At 53.6% G+C, this 16,078-nt stretch overlaps 1 protein-coding gene across 1 annotated transcript; it reads right to left on the minus strand.

Annotated features, from left to right (window-relative positions):
* Window positions 1–11,132: 11,132 nt before the first annotated feature.
* Window positions 11,133–12,098, minus strand: N0V96_011263 (uncharacterized protein; the record flags this gene model as incomplete). The annotated part of the gene is made up of 1 exon (XM_065759218.1): window positions 11,133–12,098. The coding sequence occupies one exon, from the start codon at window positions 12,096–12,098 to the stop codon at window positions 11,133–11,135; it is 966 nt and encodes a 321-aa protein (XP_065612115.1).
* Window positions 12,099–16,078: the final 3,980 nt, after the last annotated feature.

The following is a 16,078-nucleotide window of genomic DNA, read 5'->3' on the forward strand; positions in this document are numbered from 1 at the left end:
TGCTTCGATCTTTCCTTTGCGGATTGCCCTTTCTCACGATATGCTTGCATTGTCTTCGGATCATGACGAGGGGGCAAAGTGAAATCCTATATGCTAACACCCCATCGACAGGGTATACCATGAGACCCTGTACTGGAACGATCAGTCCAGCTATTAAGACGCCCCTATGAACTGGAGGTTATACAAACGAGGACTCCAAAGATACAAAGTCATGGCACAGGCAGCCTCGGGCCATACGGCACGCATGTCAAGAAACGCCATCTGTTGTTATAGTCTATAGTACACCTTGATATACCAACAACTTTCCGAGTTGAAACGCCGCCACCGCAGCCAGGCGAGTCGAAACACGATGACCCGCACGTCAAAGTGATGACAGTATGTAGTTGACATCAAAAGAAGACTGAAAGCCAAGCTTTGAGCCTCAACAGATCTTTCATGCCAACAGGGGCCCTTGTCCCCGGCGACATCTTGCTGTATCGTCACAGAGGATGCTATTCTTGCGTCCGGACGAGCCAGCCTCCGACCTCTGTCCCCCGCATCGGGAGAGCCCACTCGGGGGGTTGACAGGTGTCTGGCGCGGATACTGTTTGAGATGCCTCATGGGTCAGGGGCCAGCCTCACAAGTCTACCCTGAGGGTTAGGAGCATATCATGCATCTTGGCCACCACAAACCGCATGGGAAGGCGAAAAAGATGCATCGTCTGACGCCTCGACCCTGCTTGGCTCATCCCACTTCCCTTGAAGGATCGAGGCGATGCGCATGAGGCTCGGCTGTCAGATCGTGGGTAGGCTGAAAAACTTGAGACTGTGAAGGACTAAGCGATGCCCAGCAAACTCGCCTGTAAAGATGGGATGCCACGCGTTCAACCGGCTTGACAAGCGGTGGCGGTAAACTTGTGTCAAGTCTGCCTTGAAATACAGACGAAACTTGACGGACTGATGGCAGGTAGCTGACAAGGCGAACGACGGGTCACAGAAAAGCAATGCATGATACGGCAGCAACTTTGAAGCCGTAATTGACGTCTCGCTTGCAATTTGACCATAACCCAGCTGCTCATTGCTCGCACTTTGCAAGAAGCCAGCCGCCCCTCCCAAAGGACACACGATCCTGTGAAGTGGGTAGGCTTTGTTTCTCACCGCCTCAACCCCCTTGACGGCTGTCCCGGCTCGCATCATGTATGAGATGCCGGACGCCTGTCGAGGTGAAAGGCCCTGTGGTCATCCGGTTTAGGGTTCGGGGGATTTACGCACTCTATCGACGATCTTTCAACCAGGAGATTCTCGAAACACGTTGCCAAACTGCAAATTCCCGGCACTCAGGGTCTTCTTGCTGCTCCCGCTTTCCCAACACCCTGGCTGGTTATCTCTCCCTTCACCTCACGGAAGCTTCGTTTCCGTGAAGCCCCCTACATCATGATTGCTGAACCCAAGCGCCTGTGCGGAGCTGTCGTCCCTTGGGAGGAGTCTTTCTGGAGCCTCGATGGACACCCTCCACTTCCCTAACCACCCCCCTGGTTGAGGATATTCGCATTTTTGGTACCGCAGTATCCGTTCCACACTGGGAGAACGGAACGCTCCCAAAAGACGGTCTGGCAAGACCCATGCCCGCCGGAGTCAGCCATGAGCATAATGGGATACCCCAGCTTTGCGCCAAAAGCCTGGGGACTCTCCAAGTTGGGACGAAAAAAGAGAGTCAGAGACAGACAAGGGGAGCGAAAAAGGGCCAAGCCAGACCATGAGACCAGACGGCGGCCATGCGTGCGTCACACTCGAGTCGTGAGACTTATTCTCAAAAGGGACGAGCCTGGCGCACCGACGCCCGGCCGTGAATGCGAGAATAGGAAAGTCATGACCGATTGGAGGCCCAACGACGAAGCGGTACGGATACGTTACGGCATCTTCCGCCGACCTGCGGTTCATGTCGTCTCTTCGTCGGCCGTGGTCTGCCCGACTGCTGTCGTTCGTCCCGGCAAGGGGTGGGGGTGGGCGGTGGCGCGCGTGGGAGCCTCCGTCATCTTATTGAACCCATCCTCTTTTTGCTTGCTCTTCTCCTGGGGCTGGCTGTTATCGTTTTTCCCTATTGAATCTACCAGTGCCAAGTGGTGCTGTCTTGCCCTTTTTCTGCCCTCCTCACCCCCACAGACACACACCCGGCAATGCGTTAGCGTCCGGCGACCCACGAGCTAGAAGGGGAAGACAAGCAGCCCACGCCCCAAAGTTTCGTCGATCGGTTTCGCTCCCTGGGGTGTGTGTGATATGATGTGATGTGCGCTCTCTAAGTATTGATTGCACTCGAGTCAACATTGAACAATGGAATTGTCCTGTCTCGGGGCTGTATTCTCTTTTTGGCTGAGCGAACGCCAGAAAAGAAAAAAGGGAAGCAGGCAGAGCCATGGAAGAGGGGGAAACAAACCGTAAAAAAAAGAGTTTACGGGTGGGTTGGGTTGGTTGACAAAGCTGTTAGTAAACCACCAACATGAGAGACACTCGGGCGACGTTGGAAGCTGAAGCGAACACTGGACGACACACGGCACATCTCCACGGGTGCTCCCAGCGCTGCTTGGTGATGATGATTTTTACAACTGACTTTGGTGGTGGTCATGAAGCTCACAGAGTTCGCACCGGCGTCCGCGATCCCGCTTGTCAAGATTCAGAGTGAAGGCGACGTTGCCGCAAACCCAGCCCAGCTTCTTCTACGCACACCACACACGCCCCCTACCCTACGCTACCTTACACTACCCTTCCCCCTCAGTCTCCCCCAACCTCTCCAAGCCACCTGAAACGGGAGGGTTGTCACAGACGTGGACGAGGGTGTCTTTCCTTCCTTCTGGGGGAGCAATACGTATCTGGAGAGTTCCATCGCATCTGGGCTTTTCTACGACCACGGTTTGGATTGGATACCAAGGCCAAGTTTGAGACGTTCTTTGCAATTGGCTCTGGTTGCATGATGGAGCCTTGTCTGCCTCGTGGTCATTGTAGCCGCAATAGCCGTCTCTTAATACTATCTCCTTCAAACCTACAGATATTATCTACCACGTTTTTTTTTCGTTTTTTTTTTCCTCTCGAGATCTTGCTCCACGACTTTGACGTAGCTTCTTCATTCTGTAACCTGTAGGCCATATGCGGAGCAGACGGAGTTACAGCACAGGATTTTCCCAAGAAACCATGCAGGATGGCTAGACCATGGCCGCCATGCCCATGTCCAACTTCCAGAGTGACAATATTGGGAGAATTCGAGATGCGTACGTAAGGACGTTGGGCTGTCTGCGACGTCGACGATCACTTAGTCCTTTGGCGTCTCGGATTCGGTATGCACAGTCGGGCCGTGGTGGCTCTGCCACCTTCTCTATCGTTTTTTTTTCCCCTTTCTCTATCCCACAGGCTACTAGTGAATTGTGTGAGGGAATTTCTATGAGGGGACTACGAAAAAAGACACCAGGAATCCTTCGGCAGTTGGCTAGCCTGACGGTCAAATCGGCAGCGGGCAGCAACCCGCTGCCGTCTGTAAATCTGCGAATAGATAGGGAGGGGAGGGCCCGAGAGGGGGAAGGGAAAAGGGTCCAGCCCGTCGGCAGGTGTTCGGAATAGGTGGTTGATCATGTTGATCAAGATGATCTCTGGGATCGCCCGGGGAGTTCTCCGTAGGGAGAGCAGCACAGAAGGGAAAGGGGAGATGAGCTGCGAGCAAACCACGATGGGTTTATCGGGATGATTACGGATAGTTGGGATGTCTTGGTTGATCTTCTCTCTCTCTCTCTCTCCTCCGTTGCAGGGATAGAGATTGGATGCTCGTTCGTCCTCATCCTTCCTTTCCAAGCTCTTTCAGACGTTCTCTGTCCGTTAATACGGTCCCATCGTGTCGTGGACGGTTGCTTCTGCGGTTGTCACTTTTTACTAGCGCAGTGGCGTCGCAGCGGGAAACGTTAGGTGTCATTCCTAGGAAATGCTGCCGTCCGAGCGGCGAGCAGACGAGATGGATGTCGCAGACGGGGGGCTTCTGGCAGTGAGGAAAAAGTGAACCCACAAGAGTCCAAGTTGCGTCTTCTTTTTCCCTTCGCTTGGCGAGGCTCAAACACTGACGTCTCTAGTGTTGCGCTTTTGTATAGTGTAGAAATAAGCGAGGTAACCTAAAGCGCAACTACTACATACAACAACAGCCCAGCCTGTCCTTCATCTGACTGTTTCAGCAATGTGGCTTGTTGCTGGGAAGATGGTGGACGTTGGGGAAGGGAGGGAGTGTCATCGCAGCATTGAGTTGGAATCTGCAACGGCAGACTGGCTCGTCCGTCTGAACCGGTCGTCACCCCCCCCTCTCTCTCTTGCCGCTTGGCTCAAACTGACAAGCAGCGGCCTGTCAGCGGCCCGGGACTCTTCTTTTCAGATTTTTGGCTCAAGGTCTGGGCAGTAAGGCTGTACTTCGGCGTGTTGTGGGTTAGAGTGTAGGTTGCTCATCGATCAGATGAAAGGCTTTGAAACACAACGTGTGGCCATCATCTTCTCTCTGACCTTTGCACACCGCACACCGGGGGAGTGGGAAAGAAAAGGATGAAGAGGAAGAAGACGTACGGTGTTGAATGTGGTGTGAGCGCCGCTGAAGACAAAGTTCAACGGGCCAATAAGTGGTCGACTAAGACGAAGGCGCTCACGTCTCGGTTGCGCGGTTGAACCATCCCCAAAAGAAGGGATTCCCCGTCTAGCAAATTGCGTGAGCGTCCAGTCTATACTCTACACTACCTTCACACACTCTGCGAACACCATGGTACGACACTACTCTACGAAAGCAGTGCAGTGCATCGTGGGATGGGCGTGGGACAAGAACAGAGTTCCCTACCGTCCGTCGCCGGTACCATTCGGAGGGGACGCGCTAACGTGGTAGTCGACGGACTCTCCGTCGTGACGGGTTCGTTCTGGGAAACTTGGAGGACGAGCCAACCAAATTTCCCACCGCCGCGACACTGGGAACGGCGATGGGCTGGTTTAGCGGCGTAGCGTGCGATTTCCCAGGCATGAGTAGCATCGAACGCACGTTTACAGAAAGATAGGCCCTGGGGGGAGTATGATGTGGGAAGGGTTGAAGGGTCGAAGGCTGGACTGGGGAGGGGGGGTTTGGGGGGACGCACGAGACTCCAAGAAAGATGAAGAGATCCCCGCCAAGGAAGGATATGAATCGTCTGAGGTCTGCAAAGCAAGGAATGCCGGTCCCTGGTCGTTAAGTCAGCGTGTGCGAGTGCCGACCAAGGCTCTCCCAGCCCCAGCCCGGTCAAGAAGCATGCCGGATCCTGAGTCGTCGGCTCTGCAGGAACAGGCTCAGCTGGAGCCCGTGATCGGCACGCATCCCCTGCTCGGAAGCCCTGCAAGGGTTCTGCTTGTTTGACTTCGACTTTTTGATATTGAGACGGAGCTGGGACCGGCTAGACGGGGTGGGCACGGTGAGTGGCCGACCCCCCCTCCCCATACCCATCCTAAGTTCTAGCTAGTCAACTGCCCAGTAGTTGTAATCCTCGCTTTCTCGGGCGGTCAGTCAGCGAGAACCTGCGCTCCATGGCATCGCCGGTTGAGACGGTGGCAGTGGGAAAAGCCTGGAGAGCATGCCAAATGCAACATGAGATGCAATAGCTGGCGAACGCCTCTCGATATTGTCGATTACTACGTTATCCCACATCACACGCGACACGATCAAATCCAGTATTGACGATACGCTGGATGGGGCGGTGACCTGTACCGAATCGCCGGTCCCCAGAGCGAGATTTGCTAATAACCCGACATTCATGCCCAAAGGGATCTGTCTCCTCTCACTGTGAGAGCCAGTGCTCGATGCTCATGACGCCATGGGGTAGATCAGGCCATCGAGAGCTCTTGGCACCATCCGTCCTAGACTTTTCTGGTCTCTAGTGCTTCTTGTCTGTTTAGGCTCGCGTCCTTCCAGCCAGAAGCTTTAGGCCCTCGTTCGGCGCCGAGTAGCCAAGAAGAGGAGGAACCAATGGCTAGCAAGTTGCGACGAGCAAGAGAGAGACAGCAAAGAGCACGGATTCACTAGGGCCATCGCAGGCTTCCCGACGAACGTCGGGAAGGACAGGCCACCGCTGCCACTCTTCCCGGCGCGCCGGGCAGGGTAGGGGGCTCGGGAAGGTGGAGGGAGGGGCCCCAAGCTATCGTTAGCCAAGATCGCTCCGCCAAAGGACGTGAAAGGTGTGCCCCCCTCGTCCCTGGTTTTGACTTTCTGGCGTGCAGCGCTAGAAGGATTTTGGTCTGCGTCTAGCGTGAGGGCAGAGTCATTAGTAACTAGCCGTGTTATCCTACCGGGCTCTGTAGTGTACTCTTATAATGCCTTATTAGAGACTAACCTTTCGACTCCAAGATTGCAGTGAAAGCACAGGGAGGGGCAGAAAGGCAAGCACTGCCCTGTGGCTGACGACAGTGAGATGAACGTTGAAAGCAATCACTCCACGCTCTACGGAATATCCGTAGCGCGCGTACGGAGTAGACTACTGAGCTTCTTGATGGAGAAAACGGTTGCCGGCTCGCTCTACCCACAGTCTACAGAGAGTCATTGTCGTCGGCCCCTCCTCCCTGCGTCGGGCGAGTCCCTTTTGACTCTGCATGCAAACCGGGCTCCCACGCCGTTTTCCTGTGGATTTTGTACCTGGCGCTGCAGGCATCGTCCCTCTTCTGCGCTGCGAGATGGAATGGTGATCACCGTTTGCGGGTCAAATCCATTCTCTTCGTAACTGGGAAAGGGCTTGTCGAGAAAGGCCGTTGTGGAAAGGGGGCATGAAGAATAACAATAATAACAACAGCATCGTCATCAAAGTAAGGGTCCATTCCCATGCGATGGCCAAAACACCAGACAGCTCGTAGGACACAGGTCGTAAACACATACACTTGGAGAAGGGTACTACTCCGTACATCCGTGCCAGCGGCGCTTGAAAGCCTCATCTCGGAGCGCCAGTCGATCCACTCCGCGTCCGCCCGACTCCCGAGATTGGACTTCCCATAACAAGCCGGCTTCCTCGGGGGGTTTTTTGACAAGCTTGTCAAGCCATGTCTTAGACTCGTAAGTCAGCAACCCCGCTCGAGGGGAGAGTCCCCATTTTCTCCAACACGATTCCAGCGAAGGAAAAGCTTGGTATTACATACGCACGTATTAACATGAGTACGATGAATTAAGGGTCCGAGATCCATCCATCAAAACAACGAGTGCCCATGATGGGCAGAAGATTGACTCAATGGGTAAAACACGGAATAATATAACATAATTGCAATTAAGGGCACCTTGATCCTTTGCAAATCATATCAACAGAGTTCTACGAACCCTGTCAGATCAAAGGGGCCGTTCTAAATGAGAAAAAAAAAAAAGAGGGTAAAATCATTAAGATTCATTATATTACGGAGTAATCAAGAAACAAAAAAAAAAAAGAAAGGGGGGCGAGAAACGACAGATCGATAGTGACAAACAAAACACCTGGCGGGAAAGCTTCTTGTCAATATTGCAGCATGACATTTGAGAGACTTTGACGTTGCAGGCCGAGTCAGGACGACACGAGAAGCTTAATGTGCCGCCGACATACAGAGTACCTTTGAATCCTTTCTGCCCTGACCGGCAAGAAAGAGACGAATGGCAGCAGAGAAAGTAGTTCGCGCCACCAGGCCAATAAAGCTGAGTCCCCCCAGCCGTTGATGCTACGCCATCGTCTCCCCTTTTTGGCGCCGTTGCACCGTTGAAGCCGCGATGGGAAAGTCGCCCACGTCGTAACAGGTCGTAAATGGACATTTTCCGACCTTGGCCCCGAGAAATTGTCCCCAAATTGCGTACTGTGATCTTCCCATCCCCGTGTCCCCGTGTCCCCTCGATGCTACCGTCGCAGTGTCCAAGAAAGCAAAGCCCCCTTCTGAGTTCTGTCCAGTTACAGTGGCCGACTTTCTTGAACACCCCCCGGTTTAGAGTTGTAGGTCTTGTTTCTTCCCCCTGCCGTCTCCCACTCTCTATCGCAGCGCGGATCGGCGTTGGCTGCAGCAATCCTGACAGCCATCCCTTTCCCCGACCCCTACCTTGCTTTCCCTTTCCTTCCCTTCCTCTTCACCCGGGGTTGGCCCGGCGCTGTCATACCAGACTTTGCTCTTCTTTGGTTCACGCGGGTTCGGATAGTGTAGTGTATGTTACTCTGTCACTCTGTGTACTTTGTATGTGTGTGTGTGTGGCCACCGGCGCTTCTGTGGTGCAAAAGAGTTTCGATCCTCCAACTCCCCGAGCCCCTCCCCGCCCACCTCAGAGACCCATCGACTCAGCCAGCGACGCTAGTCAGATCAACGAGAATCGGGCTCGATTTGTCTTGTCACTGACACTCTGTGCCTTTTTGGACAGCGAAGCTGAACTGCTAGAGCAAACAAACCCACGTACTCCGTAAGGCCAGCGGGTCGGCCATTTCTCAACTCGGACTTTGAAGACTCAGTTGCTCCGGTTCGGTGGCGCTAAACATTTGGGAAAAATGAATTCCCGAGCAGGGCCGCGTACGTTTGTGAGGTTAGTGATTGTCCACCAACAGGTGGAGGCTCCTTAATTCGAAAAGCTACAGAGCTACATCTCGCTGAGTTAAGACAATGTAATCTTAAAACTCTCCATGTCATCATCCTTCCACGAGAGCCCCGAATCAGTCACTCGTAAAGAAAAAACAAACTGGCTCAGGAAGTACTGTGTATGTGTGTGTCTGCCGCATGGTACATGTATGCGAGCACATACCAACAACACCAGATATTCTTCAATGCCGTGCCGTGCGAAGCGAACACACAGACCGCAGCGTAGAAACAATGAAGTCAAGAAAAAGCCCACTCCGTGACGTGCACGAGACACTGTCGAGCCTATTATACATGGCTGACAGAGCAGTGCAAGAGCCAACTCTCCCCCCCCCCAGTCAGGTGTCACATCACACACTTTCTCAATCTCACACTTCAGCCGCATTGCGGTTGCGGGAAGGGATGGGATCAGGAACGGAAAGGCAAAAAGAAAAAGAATGGATGGGATGTCAGTCAATTCAGTCAGCCAGCCAGTCAGAGTGAGGGCCAACGCTCGGGCTGGGGTCTCCGGTTCGTTTCATCGGTCTGAACAATAAAAGAATGTCGGGCAAGTCTCGTGTCAAGTAGCGATGAGGCGAAGGAGCGAAAGGCAAAATAGACTCCATAGGGACAAGCAGACAACTTGGAGTTACCTTGCTAAAGGTCGAAGGAATCAGCCGTAAGAGAGACGATGGTTGGCCGCATGACTTTCAGCACCGCGGCTATTTTGCCGTGGACAAAACCAATCTGGCCTTTTTAGACGTTGGAGAGAGAGAGAGAGAGAGAGAGAGAGAGAGAGAGAGAGAGAGATTTTGGGTTCCATCGGTCAACCATGTACACGATCAACGGCGAAAAAGACCGGCCGAAACAAAAACATGCAAAGGCAACACTGACCTCACTTCTCTTACACCTTACACAACAGAGTGAGAGAGAAACTGGTAGAGAGAGGCACATACCACCTAACAAGAAAAATCAGGCGGTGGATTTTTTAAGCGTAAATCTCCTGACTGTCTCATCCCAAGAGCACCACCAAACTCTCTGACACCTTTCTGCAGCGTCGATCATCTGCCCTTTTTTTCTCTTCTCTTTTTTTCCTTTCTCCGGGCTGGTTTCCCCTGGTGTCAATCATTGCCGTCTTCCGCCCTACCGCCTCCTCTTTCGCCGCACTTCTCCCCGAGACCCAACGTTCCCGCTCTGGAACCTGGGCTCTTATTTGCCTTTTCAATCAATGGAAACAGACGAGGTACCTATGTAGATAGCTAGATCCACGGAGAAAATGGTAAGCCTGACCCCTCCCTCCCCTCCCCTTCCCCTCTCACCTGGTGGAGTTTAACGGGTGTGCCTGTGTCATCAGCAGCTGCCATCTCACAATGTTGCGATCGGCGGTTTTTCCGTCCGGTCTCAAGCTTCGAAGTCAACGTACCTAGTAAGCGATGGCTCAAAGCAACCATACTTTCATGTTTATGGGTGCCTGTGTCGGAGAAACTATTCCGAATACGTGTGAGTCGGTGAGGAAACACAATAGCGGTAGTCAAAAGATTAGTGATATGTTAGTGATGGGGAGATGAATCGGACTGATCCGAGCTTTCCTACGTGCTCGGTCCAGTCTTCTTGTGTTGCAAGGGGACCGAGTTCGCCTCATTGCAACACAATCCACAAGGTAAAGCCCACACATGGTACGTCTTGGGACGAAAAGCTGTGGCCAAAAAAAAAGACACCGACGAAACCACCAAGTGACTGTGCAACAGTATGGGAAACTGATGATGATGATGATCTTTCAATCCTCTCCTCTGTTCGATTCTGTGCGGCTTCTCCTTTCTATATACATTACCACATGATCGTACATTTTGATATAATCGTTCAAGAACCGGAAGAATAATAATGGAAAGAGAAGTAGAAAAAAAAACCCAAAACACTGCCAAGACAGAGAAATCCTCGCAGGATTAACCTTGACTCTCGACTTGCCTCCGAACCAGAGAACTAGTCACACACAATAAACGTCGTGCCACATCCACACACGATCCACCCACCCCCGTATACAATTCAAAACGCCCGTAAATGCCAAGTTTTCTCATTGCCTGGCTGGACTTCTTGTCCGTGACCAGTTTTGCCCCAGCCATGATTCACGCCTCTTGCTCCGGTAGTAAAAGCAGACGAAAGGAAAATAGAAGAGGAAGCCAACTTTAACACATGTCGAGAAAAAAGAGGTTTCTTCCTCTGCCTTGAGTGACCCGTCTTCCCCGTATCCAGAGGACCGCCAATGGATGATGTTCTCCAATCCGTGGGGAACCCTCTTTTGTAGTTGTTGAACGCCATTGAAAAGACTTTGGTTTGGGTTTTTTTTGTTTTGTTTCTTTGCGTCGTTACTGATTATGATGTTAAAATTGAATGTCGTTTGTTGTTGCAGTCGCGGTAGAAGTGATTATGTTCTACCACGTGGTATCTTTCCCGTTGAAACCGGTCCGAACCCCTTCCCCTTTGCTGTTCCAGCTTTTTTGCGCGTTTGACGACTCCACCCTGGGATTTTTGTCGTATTGATCATAACAGTAAATAGAGATAACCGTTCAAATTATAATCGTCGATCAGTTGCTGCAGGTGCTGCCGCTCTCAAAGTTGTGGCATCCACGCTCGTGACGCTTCATGTTGCTGCGGACGCTGAAGGCCTTGCCGCAGCCGGCGTGCGGGCACTTGAAGGGCTTCTCGCCGGTGTGGGAGTGGCTGTGGATGCGAAGGGATGAAGGGCGGGAGAAGGCCTTGTTGCAGGTCTGGCAGATGTAACGATCCTGGCTCTGGGGGAAGGATGCCGCAGAGGAAGGGGAGATGTAGTGGTGATGTTGCCACGGGTTGGTGCCATTGGGTCCCATGCCGACGGGAACGGGGGCCATGGGTGGGAATTGTTGAGGAAGAGGGCGCTGGTAGTAGATGCCAGAAATCTGGGCCTGAGGAGGAGGGGTGTGCTGCATGGGAGGATAGTAGGAAGCCGCCATGGGGTTGTGGGCGGGCATGTAGGCAGGCGGGAAGGGCTGGGCCTGGGAGTATGAGCCTTGGACTGGCACTCTTGGGATCATGGGAGCCATGTGGCGGTGGGCTTCGGCTTCCAGAGGCGGCGTGGACTCATAGTAGTAGTTGCTCTGAGGTTGTGAGACGACGGAAAGCTGGCTGACGGATCTCGTCGAGGGAGAGTTGTAGCCATCGAAGGAGGCATCGGAGCTCATGGGAGGCGTGGGAGGAAGTCCGCCGCGGCCATAGTGAGATGAGTTTGGTCTCGTCTCGGACTTTTGGGAGGATGCTATGCGGGAGGTCAGTGTTCTGTTGCTGTTGTCTGTTGTACTTTCCGTCCTATCCGTACCTTGCTGGGGAATCTGAGGGTGCGTCTCGGATGTGGGCGAGCCCTGGTCTGCGAGGCCGAGGAGATTTGAAATGGAGGGGAGAGAGCACTTTGATGTCTCGTCCATGGGAGGCGATGGGGGAGGTTGAGGCGGTTGGACGTATCCGTAGTGTGCGCTTTGCTGAGCAGCGTACGGGTTCGATATTAAAGCGCTCGCCATTGTTGCTGATTAGAGAGTTCCGAAAAACTTTGTAAAGTGTGCTTGGTGCTGGTTGCTTGGTGTAGATGCTTCTTTTTTCCTTGTAGTTGACTTCGGCCTTGTCGTTGATGAGTTGATGTCAAAGTTGGTTGGTGTGATGGTGATGATGGTAGGTCGTTGAATATTAACACAACAGGTATTAGATGTAGAGTAGTGATTAGCCCCAAGTGCCAGCTGGATACTAGAGATTGATTTTGCTTCAGGAGTTATTCAAGATTCCAAGTCGTTGAGGGGGAAGGGGAGGGTGGGTAGTTTAAGTATGAAATGGCCTGGTGAAAGAAGCTTGTTGGTGGGTGGATGGAGTAGAGGTGGCAGATGGGGGAGGCAGGTATATCAGATCTCCCGAAGCAGAGTGGAATGGGTGATCAAGCGTAAATCCACACGATGATCCCTGGACGATGAGATGCCACAATCGCCTGTCACAAATTGTGTGTGGGTCATAGGCAGAGAGAGTGGGATAAGTCTTGGGACCGTTACGCCAGGCCTGGGACCAGACGAAAGGCGGCGACGACGGGGGTGTGTGGTTCTGATGGTAGCGAAGCAAGGGTCAGTCCAAGGTCCTCGTCTTGGGTCATCTATGGGGTACGTACTGCCTAGTCGTGCTGCGAGGTTGAACGACAAGGGGAGGAGGACGGGGTCATCGATACTAGGTAGATGAGACCGGGGGCCGTGAAGAGGGAGGAGGGGAGGAGAGGGAGGAGAGGAGGAAGACAACGGGTAGGAAGTAGCAGAGACAGGAAGAGAGTGAGAGAAGCACGAGCACGATGCCTGTCTCCCGATGTATCTGTAGCCTGGCTATAGCGCCTCCTGGATATTGGGATGACGGGGCAAGGGTATACTTGGACGGTTCTCTTACTTGGGGGTGCATCGGGGGGATCCTGAGCGATGCTGGTTGTGTGCCTGAACCACAATCATAACAACAACGATCTCGAGCCAGGCGTGGGCAGAAAGAAAAGAGTCGTAGTGTATCCGTACTTCTACGCAGTACGGATACATGGAGTAGTAGGTAATGGGCGTATCCGTGTTGCTGGCTGGCTGGCAGCAGTAGCCGGGATTGCGGGTGAGATCGAGGGCGACTGACCCCGTCTGGGATCAACGTCAATGGGATCGCTCGCTCGAAGGTCAAACGGTCACTGGTTTATGCAACGGCAGGGTCTGTTGCTCAAGAACACACCCCAGCCGTGTGCCTTAGCTGTTCGTCAGGGCCCTGCTCTAAACTCCTCTTCCTCCTTCTCCCACACGGGAATGTACTGAGAGAGTCCCGTACATGTCTTGGCCACACGCCCTCTTGCTCTTCTCGCTCTCTCTCTGTCTCTCTCTGACCTCACAAACTCTCACGCTGCCGGCACACCCTTGACCACGCCTCCCCTGCTCCCCCCCTCCCACGGCCGTGGTGCGTGGGCCGCTGGCCTAGCAAGGGCTAATCCGAATCCAGTGCTGTTATGCATGGCACCACTCGGGCCACCATTTCCTAATCTGTATCTTGCTCCCGTTCCGAGGACGGGGCAGTCTGGGATGCCTGACCCCTGTCCTGTCATGAAGGCTTGTGTGTTTGGGACGGAGGCCCGAGGGGTTGGTTTAGAAGGGAAGAAGATCAAGAGGCACGATGGGAGAGAGAGATGTTCGTTATGGGCCGTGGTGTTCGTGGACTGGGGTTGCCAGCCGTGGGCACGCACCACAGACACACACTGCTCCGCACACACGCACGCACTTGAGACGAGCAACGACTCTGTGCCTGACTGACGTCGGGGGGCGTGCGGCGTGTGACGCCCCAAGAGCTTCATCAGACCCTGCCAGCCCTGTGCTGCGACCGGATTGTCGAGGTGATCTTATGCCGTTCGTCGCTTCTGCCTCGAATGTGCAGATGCCAGAACGTCATCCCAAGGCTGCGAGACTTCAGAAGAGTAGGGAGGGGGACACGGTGCTTCAACGTGCCGTGCTGGGTCCCATGTTCGGATGACTGGTGTCTTTGTTCCAGAATCGTCCTGAAGTGTTGAAATGGCAAGTTGCCCATGATGCAGATTGTCAGATCCAAACTTCGCTCAATCTGCCGACGACGCGAGATGATCCCAATCTTGTCTCAACGGCTCTTCCCAGCATAATGAGTTGTTTCTATGCTACTATGATGCTCGGCCTCGCATCCGTGGGGGGGCATACGAATACCAATACACAGGGGCACGGAAGAACCCCTTCCCAGATCATGGGACATTAATTGCAACAATATTCCGGATTTACTGCAGGGTTGAGAGGCAGGAGTGGCAAGCATTCTGGCCGGATGCTGTTTTGATTGACGCTCATCACGTTGCTCTCAAGACAAGCTTAATGATAAAAAAGGGTTGACGGGCTGGGAAAACGGCCTGCTCTTGGCATCTCATGCGGAGTCGTCGGGATGAAAGATAGAGAAACAGCTTCCAAGACGTTGCGTTGCGTCAACTCATGTGAAGAGCCGTTTTGTGCAACGGCAACAGCCGGTCAACTCTGGACGACAACTTTTTTGACAACTTTTTTGACAACTTCAGACAACTCTCAACTGTGTCGTGTGCGTTGCAACCTTCAGGCAGTTGCCGCTTGGCGATGCCGACGCAACTAGTACTGAGTACCAGAGTCGCATCCCGGAGTGGCATTCTGGCCATTCACAATTTAGCCACGAAAATCAGTGTGGTGAAGGATTGACCATCCGCCAGGCTTTCGGGTCGGGCATCAGTCCGAATTGGAATGGAGCAGAAACTGTTCAAAGTTGAGTTCAGCCCAGGCAAGTCGGCCCCAGTGATCCCATATGATCGCAATTCAACACAACGCAACGCACCCCTAGATAGAGTTCGTCACTGCAGCCCGGCTCGACTCGGGGGGGCGGTTGGCTTTGTGGCACCCAGGGAAAAGCCGCCAGCGAAGCTCTCCCGCAGTCGCCGCAAAGCTCCAGGCCTGGCGTCTGCCTCTAGGTTCGGCGCCGTCAACATCGCTTGCAGCGGCGGCCGTGCGAAAGGGTTACGCACGTCAAGTTTGAAGGTAGCTGTCAGCGACTCGTTAGCCTCTTCTATTGGGCCCTGCTTTGCTGCTTGTTGCTGTTAGGTCGGTGTGCTCTGACAATATCTCTCCATCTTGTCTTTTTCCCCCATTTTGGTTGTGGGCTTTTTGCGAGGGGATCGGACGGCGGCGGCGTCAAAGAGACGGCACGGCATCGATAGGGGAATGGGGCATCAGGGGGCCGGGATACTGTTTCTTGAAGGAGGGGGAAAGACTCCATATTGGCGTGGCATGAGGGTGTGAGAAATGTGAGATGTGTGAAGGGGTGGAAGAGAGGAGGGGGGGGCAGGGAAACAGACAGTCGGAAACAAAGGCTAATTTCAATATGATCTTCAGTTTAGCTCGGGCGCCAGGAAAGCCCCCCTCGCTTGCGCAGGGTGGCTTGAACCTTGCAAGGACCGGGTCGCAGGGGAGGAAGAGATGAAGTCTGGTCTTTGGCGTCGGCTCTTTCTCTCCTTCTGCCCTCTCTGCTCGGATTCTCGCTCTCTGAGTTTGAACGGCCCATGGATGTGCGCATGTGTGTTGTGTGGTCATCGTCTTGGCCTGGTGCTTGCTTTCCCAAAACATTTGATCCCACCCCGGGCCCCGGCCATGATGTCTCGCACATACCCTGTCCTCTGCAAGGTGCTTCCGCCTCTCTCTGGCTCCTACTGCCCTGGTTCAAAAGGAAGGGGTCCGTGATCGACCTGGAGACGAGGGTCGGGAAAGATGGGAGGAAAAGGGTTTGGGTATTGGAATGGAATGCAGACGGAACGGCAACGGAGTTCCTGGGAAAGGCCCGGGGTCAAGACTCAAGGGGGGTTGGGGAATCCCTTCCTTGTGAGGGCCAAGGCATGAAGAAGGCCTCGAGTTCCGAGAGCTTCTCAGGCACAATTGTGCAACAGAATAGCATCGGATGAAGCGGTGACTCGTCCGTT

The sequence above is a fragment of the Colletotrichum fioriniae genome, assembly GCF_027942845.1.
Source record: "Colletotrichum fioriniae strain IMI 355084 chromosome Unknown scaffold_17, whole genome shotgun sequence".
NCBI classification, from domain to species: domain Eukaryota; kingdom Fungi; phylum Ascomycota; class Sordariomycetes; order Glomerellales; family Glomerellaceae; genus Colletotrichum; species Colletotrichum fioriniae.